Here is a 7355-nt window from a genome sequence, read left to right on the forward strand (position 1 = left end):
TGGAGGCAAAAGATTTGGATCGGTGTCATCTATTTCCCTGGTAATGAGCTGAAAAGGAGACTGTCGCCGCTGAGAACGAGACGACACTGGTTGTGGTTCTTCTCCAGCATAAGCTAGCTGCTGGAACCCATTGAGTTCAAGTCCGAAAAAGGATCGTATCAAAAAGGGCCAAACAAGCCAAACTTGGCACAAAGCGCGAGCTTTAACCCTCAATGCTCAGTGTCTTTACCATCAACTCAAGTGCCTTGCCTCGCCGACTCCGACTCCACATCTTAGCATCAGCGACATCCCAAAAGTTGTACCGCTGTAACAACCCGTGCCAACCCAAACCATCAGACCCAATGCTCCGCCGCATATTGCGAGGCAAAATTGCCACAACGCGGTCTTTGGACAGCCCCGACTTCACAGACCGCAAGTCTCAGAGAGACACCAAGCCATTGCGCGACCATGCATGGTGTGTCATCGTGGTCACTTGCCATAGCTCCACAAACCACTGCTTCGACTTGACAGCAACACGCCTCATCGAAGCACGACACGCCCATGTAGGAGGTGGTCGTCGTTGCCACCTAAGAAGCACACCGCGTCGACAACAACTCCACTGGCCATGCCCGACCACGGGGAAAACTCCGGCTGGACATCTTATGTAAAACCCCGGTCTCCTCCGCAAACGTAATGACGTAAAGTGTGTGTTCTAATTGCTCATTGACAACACATGTCATCTCTTTTTTTTTTGAATGCCATTATGGCGACAACACATGGCATCTTAATTTCTGAACGCGTAGTATATGCCATATGTTCTGGTGTCCATGTACAACGGAGCCATGCATGATAATTGCTTTGTTCGTGGACGGGAATCGCATGCATGCATGGATGCATGCTACAGTGCCGGACCGCGGCAGTTGAGGGAGAGCGCGCGCCCACGGTACGGTACGTACCGCGATCCATGCAAGCGCGTAGTGTCTCTGGACGGCACGGCACGGTACGTACTTTGGAGCTGGTCGTGACAGCTTCATGGCCATGAATGGAGAAGAAAAGACGAGTGAACGGCGGATCAACAGGGCTGCGCTGGGTTAGTTGGACTGGACGACTGCTAAGGAATGACAGCTAACTACGAGCACTAAAGAAGAGATAATTCGTAGGGCCAACCTAGCTATATTACAGTAGATGTGAGTGACGATCGATTATGATCGTACTATGTGCTATTTAGGCCTTGTACAATGCAAGATGCTTAAGGATGGTGCTTAAAAAAATAAATTATATTTTTTTAAGCACCGGTGTCTAAGAAAAACCTCTCTAAACACCCTTTGGTTTGGAGGAATTTTATAAAAAATTCATAGGGTAGGATTTTTATAGGAAAAATTTCCTATAGAGCTCTTTGGTTTGTAGGAATGGAATCCTATTCCTATGGCGAAAATCTTTCTATCCTCCATATTTCATAGGAAAATAAACATTAGCCTAGACTTAATGAAAAAAATCCTATGATGTGAAACAAAGGACATCTTCTCTCATATTCCTACTCATAGGATTTGAGATGCATGTCATCTTATTTCCTATGACTTTCCTATTCCTATAATTTTCCTACCCTATGAACCAAAGAAGGCCTAGCATTGTACAAGGTCTTAGGGTGTGATGCATACAGACGTGAAGTCGTTCCCAAATTAAAAGCAAACTAATTAATTGGTCTGGCATCATCGACGGTAATACGGCCGACGCGCTGCGTTGCCATGCCGGGTACGTACTCGCGATATTTGCAGCCAATGGCTGGGCTGGTACCTACGTACGGGTAGGCTACAGCGCGGTGGTATATATACGGTACCGCCCACTGCTCACAAGTCACAGGCAAGTGATGATGGTCGTGACTCGCACAGGCCGGCCGGCCGGCCGCGGATGGGAGCAGCTTTTCTAGAGAGCAGTAGACTGGTTGGGTTGTTGGTCCGAATTCAACGTTACCCCGTCAGTCAGTCAGTACGTACTTCCGGCGGCCTGACACTGACAGAGCGGTGTGCAATGCCAACGCAATGACGACGGCCCGGCCGGCCGTATGTCTGTCAGAGCCGCTCGCTCTCATAGCTGGACAGCGTACTGTAGTACGTAGCAGTAGCTTCTTTTCCGGCCTCTCTCTCAGAACGACATGACAAAGCTCGAGTCCACAGGGTCGCGTCGGTAGAGACTCCGGAGCCCAGAGGTGTGCATCGAGATCGATCGATGCAGTTGACGATCGGAGAAAAGTCATGGAAGGGCAGCAAAGCATGCAGGAAAAGCTAGAAAGACAAGCTATCCATGGCATGCAATGCTGCAAAGCAAGGGCATGTAGATCCCACCCGGAAAGGGCACACCCGAGTCCATAACCATGCCGATCGGACAGCAGGAATTGGTGATCGTTCGGAGTTCAGCGAGAGAGCGATCGGTCCATGCAGTTAAAGGGCGAGACTTTAGCATGCATACAGCGTCGAGGGCCGGCCCGGTAATCATATTTGGCTGCAGGTGCCAGCGCAACAGCACAGCCGCGTCCCGTCTCGTCTCTCCCCCCGCCCTGCCGCCGTCCACGGCCGGAAGGACCACCGGCGCCGCCCGTGGTTGCGCCCATCCACGCATCCATGCATGGGTCACCACGCACTGTGCAAGCATGTTCGCGAGGTCATGGAGCACGCAGTACCACGCTCTTAATTGCCGTTCACAAATTTCCCTAATTTTGTTGCTCATCTTCACATAGACTCTGTCTGAGCTTCAAGTTTTGGTAACGCGGGTTGGGTGTGACTTTTGGCAGCGGATCGCACGAACATAGCACCCAATGCGCGCTGCCCTATCCTCCTACATCACGTATGCATGCACGTACACGTACTGCCTAGCGAATGGTGATGGGGCATATAGTCTTATCGGCCATGCATGCATGCATGCAGTACGTGCGCAGGGCCAGGCGGGCAGCTGCGGTACACTGCCGATCGGTTTGCGTGAGTGTACTTGGAGGGTGACGAGATGGTTAGCCTTCAATGAGCGCCCCGGCTCCTACGTACTTCGGTCCCCCGGCGGGGCCTGTCCCCTCCGCCCGCCCGGCCTGCAGACGCCCGGCCGTCTCTCCATGTCGTCGTCTCGCCATAAAACCACCCGCCCCCTTGCCCGCTTCCTGCACACAAAGTCACAGACTCAACGCCGGTCACTGTTCAGGAAGCTAGCTAGCCAGCCAGCTCTCCGCCATGGCCGCGCCGCATGGCACCGTGCTCGGGGGCGCCGACTCGTTCCCGCAGCTCCCGCTCGTCGTCCGCCCCGCCGGTCAGCCTCCGGCCGACGCCACCATCCGCCTCTTCGGCTGCGACTTCTCCAACGACGCCGCCGCTGCCGCCGACCAGCTGCCCCCCAAGGCGGAGGCGGCGGTCGGGGAGGGGGAGACCCGCAAGTTCGAGTGCCACTACTGCTGCCGCAACTTCCCGACGTCGCAGGCGCTGGGGGGGCACCAGAACGCGCACAAGCGGGAGCGGCAGCACGCGCGCCGGGCGCACCTCGAGGCCTCCCTCGCCGCCGCCTACCTCCCGGCCGGCGCGCACGTCTACGGCGCCCTGTTCGGCGGCTACGGCCACCACCAGGCCGCTCCCATGCCGCCGCCGCAGTACCCGGTGTGGCCGGGCATGTACGGCGGCGTGGCGCGATCCGCGGCGTACGGCGGCATGCCCGTGCCGGGGATGGGGTGGAGGCCGACGCCAGTGGGTGCTGGTGCTTTTGGTGCCGCCGGCCGGCACGATGAAGCGACGGCGGCGGCGGCTGCTGGGACCGGAGAGGTGGCCGGTAAGGATGGGAATAATGTGGCGATGAGCGTGGTGACGTCGCTGCCGTCGTGCCTCACCGGCGGGTCGCCCACGGAGATCGGTAGGTCCGAAATGATGGGGCAGAAGGAGGGCGTTGTAAGCCTGGACCTCTGCCTGTAGTCCGTTGCAATTGTTGTCGACCTAGGTGGTATCTTTACCTTAATTGTTCAGGTCAATCACCCTGTTTAGTCTTATATAATTACTGTTATCATCTGTAATCGACGGCGTTCATTTGTTTTTTTTATAAAATTAGAATGCAAGTTAAGTTGGCATGCATTTTGAATAATGTGTACTTCTCTCCATTTTCTTTAGCTTGGTCATGAGCGATTCAGTGCCTAAGACTCTGCTAGCAAGTTCGGTTCCAGATGATTTCGTAGTTTCAAACTTCACAAAAGTTTGGCATGACTGCTTTTTTTTTTTCTTGAGCGGGCATTTTTATTAGGAGAGAAAGCCCAAAATGATTGTACAATCATGATTACGCAATTGAAAACTGTATTGCTAGTCAAGACAGTGACTGGTTCAGTCGACTTGGAATGTCCCCGTCAACCAATGATAGCTGTTCCATCACTGCTAATATCCTCTCATTAAAGATAATTATTCAGAGTCCTCACCTGTTGGAAAAAGTTTAAAGTCGGTCTAGTCGTCCGGATGTATATAGCAAAACTGGGTTCAGCATTCATACGCGATTGTCATAGCACCGATCAAGTGGCAGAGCTGGGTTCCCGTCGTTGTGAAGTGTGAAGTCGTATCATGGTCCTGTTTGGATTCATGGATTAGAGTTAGTTTGGGTTGATTTGGACTCAAATGATCCAAAAATATTCAAACAAGAGGGTTAATTATGCATCTAACCCATCTAAGAAGCGCTTATTTGGGTTAGTTTTTTTCGGGATCACTATTTTTTTTTCTCTCGCTTTTCCCGCAACAGATCCCTTTTTATTTTTTAAGCTTTTCGTCCTTTCCCTCTCTCTCTCGCACTGCTTGTGAAGGCGCATTGTCGTATCCGCGCTTCATCTAACCTTGCCATCCAAACACCTCTTTGGTTAGAGTTAGCTCAGGGTTAGTTCAGGGTTAAAATTTAACTCTTCTAACCTCTAACTGAGTTAGAGTATCCAAACAGGGTCCATGTGTATCATCTGCATCATGAAATCACCGATGAGAAAACTTAGCACTTGATTCGGTCGACCCTGTAGACTTCACAGGCATGGCTCTGACTGGCACTAACGAAAACATGTGCACAGCCACTGCCGCCGCATGCACCATCGGAGTAGGCACGTACGTACGTGCTGTACCCGCCGTGGTGACGCGGGCTGGCCTGGGAAAAGGTGCCCCAGCCAGACCCCCCAGCAGTACTAGCAAGTAAATACTCACTCCTGCCACTGGGCGACGCCGACACTGACAACGTTAACTTGCTGGTGCTGTGCGTGCGTGCCCGGCGCACAGGTAGGTGCTGCGCGTACGAGTTACCTATATGTGGTACATGCATAGGAGCATGCATGCGTGCAGGCCAGAGACCAATGGGTGCAGCCATCGGTCGGCGTACCGGCGCGTGCGCTGCGGCTAGCCAGGACGTACGTGAGTACGTGCGTTCAGGACGGCATGCAGGCGCGGGTGCAGCTGCATCCGCATCTGCATCGGTCGTACGTACAGTACTATAGTTACTTTGGACAGTGGACATGCGTCGCATCGCAGGATTAACCGGAGTTCGTGCAGCGACCGACCGGCGAGGGGGACGACGAGTTTGGTGTGCCGTGAAGTGAATTGATCCTCGGGCGCTCCGGTCGACCATGCGCGCGCGTACGTGTCCTCGGCCTCCGGTGTGTCCGGCCATGTGGGAAGCGCCGACTCGCCGGAGCATGGTGCATGCATGCCGGGCCGCAGCGCCTCGGGAAGCGCGTGGGTGGGCGCGCAGGTGCGCTGGTGCGCTGGTGACCGGACGTCCTCGCTATGCGGGCGGGTGACGGCCGGCGGCTCGCCGAACATCTCGGCGCACGCCGGTACACGGGGGACGGAGGAACTGAGCCTCGACGAAAATCATGAGACATGAGCCGGAACGCACGCGGCTCTCGCTGTCGCTGACACACACACAGAAGTGCTGCTCGGTGTATGACTTTCTTTTTTTGCGGGAAGCTCGGTGTATGACTTCAAAACATAAAATTCCGCTCTGCATAAGTGCAAAAGTAAATTGTATTCCCTCCGTCCCAAAATATGTAGGGTGCACTTGGTTGACGTCTGCGTTGCTTCATGCTGACCTGAAGTCCATGGCCGGAGAGTTTTTGGTTCAAGTCCACGAAGTAGAAGCTCGTCTGTCCTCGCAACCTCAAAACTTTGCTTAGCCTGGTGGGTGACCCAGGCGCCTTGACTCGCCTGCTGCCTATGCGCTAGAAATAGAGGTGCCTAGCAACGAATCTTACTTTAATTAGCTACTATCAAAAGAGCTCATGCGTTGCAACGAGAGAGAAAAAAAATCATAATCTTCAACAGGGCCGTACCCCGGAAATTGAGGCCCCGGAGCGAAATCACAATTTAGGCCCCATGTATAAAAAGGTCAAGTAGGCAATTTAAACATTATTTTTATTAGTCACTACGGCAGTACAGATTTCTCAAGGAACTACATAATACAAGGGAAAAATCTTAGAATTTTGATCTACAAGTCCATCTTTTACTTGTAGTTCTTTCACAACAAATTTATCAATAGACCCCTTCAGAGAATGAATTAAGTTTTTCAGCTTTTTTCTTCTTTGTACGTTTTCCATACCCAGATTCATACTTCCTACCAGGGCGTTTAGAACTAGAAGACATCTTAGAAAAATAAGAAAAACCAAGGATACACAAATGCAAGAAAGAACAACGGATCAACTAAAAAGGGGGTGAAAAGGGGGCGAAACAACCATTGGTTGCTGACTGTTCACGGATGCAGATCATCAGGCGGGGGCGCTTGGTGCTCCGATTGCTCACCTCCAGGGACTGCGGCCACCAAGCAGCGAGATTCCAACCCAGGCCTGTTCCAACCTCTTGTTTTTCTAAGGGGACGATGGATGGATTGATGGATCAGTGGAAGAAGCAGTGGAAAACGCCCTAATTTATAGATTGATGCGGAAACGAACCTGCAGTTCAGTGTGTACTTGCCATCAACGACTCTCTTCTTGGATAATAATTGGGAAGCCATCCAAGGAAGGAGATGAGGAGTCTGCGAGTTAATTGCGAGCGAGTTAATTCGCCAGCTGCTGGCGAGTCCTGGTCTCGAGGAATAGAGTTGTAGAGAAAGAGAGAAAAGAACAGGGGAATTCGATCTGTCTTCAGTCTTCTGGAATTCTCCGTGAGAGAGATGAGTTGGGCTATGGGCCTGTTGTTCCGTTGGGGCTTGGTGGATTAATTGACGTGCGTTGGGCTGGGGCTGCACTTTATTCTTTTGGCAGTTTAACGATCCAGTCTTTCCTCTTTATTAATCTCAGGATTTAGTAATATATATATAGTACTTGCACAAAAATTGGGGGCCCCAGATTTTTGGGGGCCCTGTGCAGCGGCTCCACTAGCACCTGTGGATGTACGGGCCTG

At 52.4% G+C, this 7355-nt stretch overlaps 1 protein-coding gene across 1 annotated transcript; it reads left to right on the forward strand.

Moving 5' to 3' along the window:
• The first annotated feature begins 3109 nt into the window (after window positions 1-3109).
• Window positions 3110-4144, forward strand: LOC125527160 (zinc finger protein 8-like). Its single transcript, XM_048691722.1, has one exon. The coding sequence runs from the start codon at window positions 3195-3197 to the stop codon at window positions 3918-3920; it is 726 nt and encodes a 241-aa protein (XP_048547679.1). The 5' UTR covers window positions 3110-3194; the 3' UTR covers window positions 3921-4144.
• The last annotated feature ends 3211 nt before the right edge of the window (window positions 4145-7355 follow it).

This window comes from Triticum urartu, unplaced genomic scaffold (assembly GCF_003073215.2).
Source record: "Triticum urartu cultivar G1812 unplaced genomic scaffold, Tu2.1 TuUngrouped_contig_3100, whole genome shotgun sequence".
Taxonomy (NCBI): domain Eukaryota; kingdom Viridiplantae; phylum Streptophyta; class Magnoliopsida; order Poales; family Poaceae; genus Triticum; species Triticum urartu.

Bases quoted from the DNA above. Each gene is read 5' to 3' on its own strand.
- LOC125527160 (XM_048691722.1), top strand. From the start codon at position 3,195: ATGGCCGCGCCGCATGGCACCGTGCTCGGGGGCGCCGACTCGTTCCCG.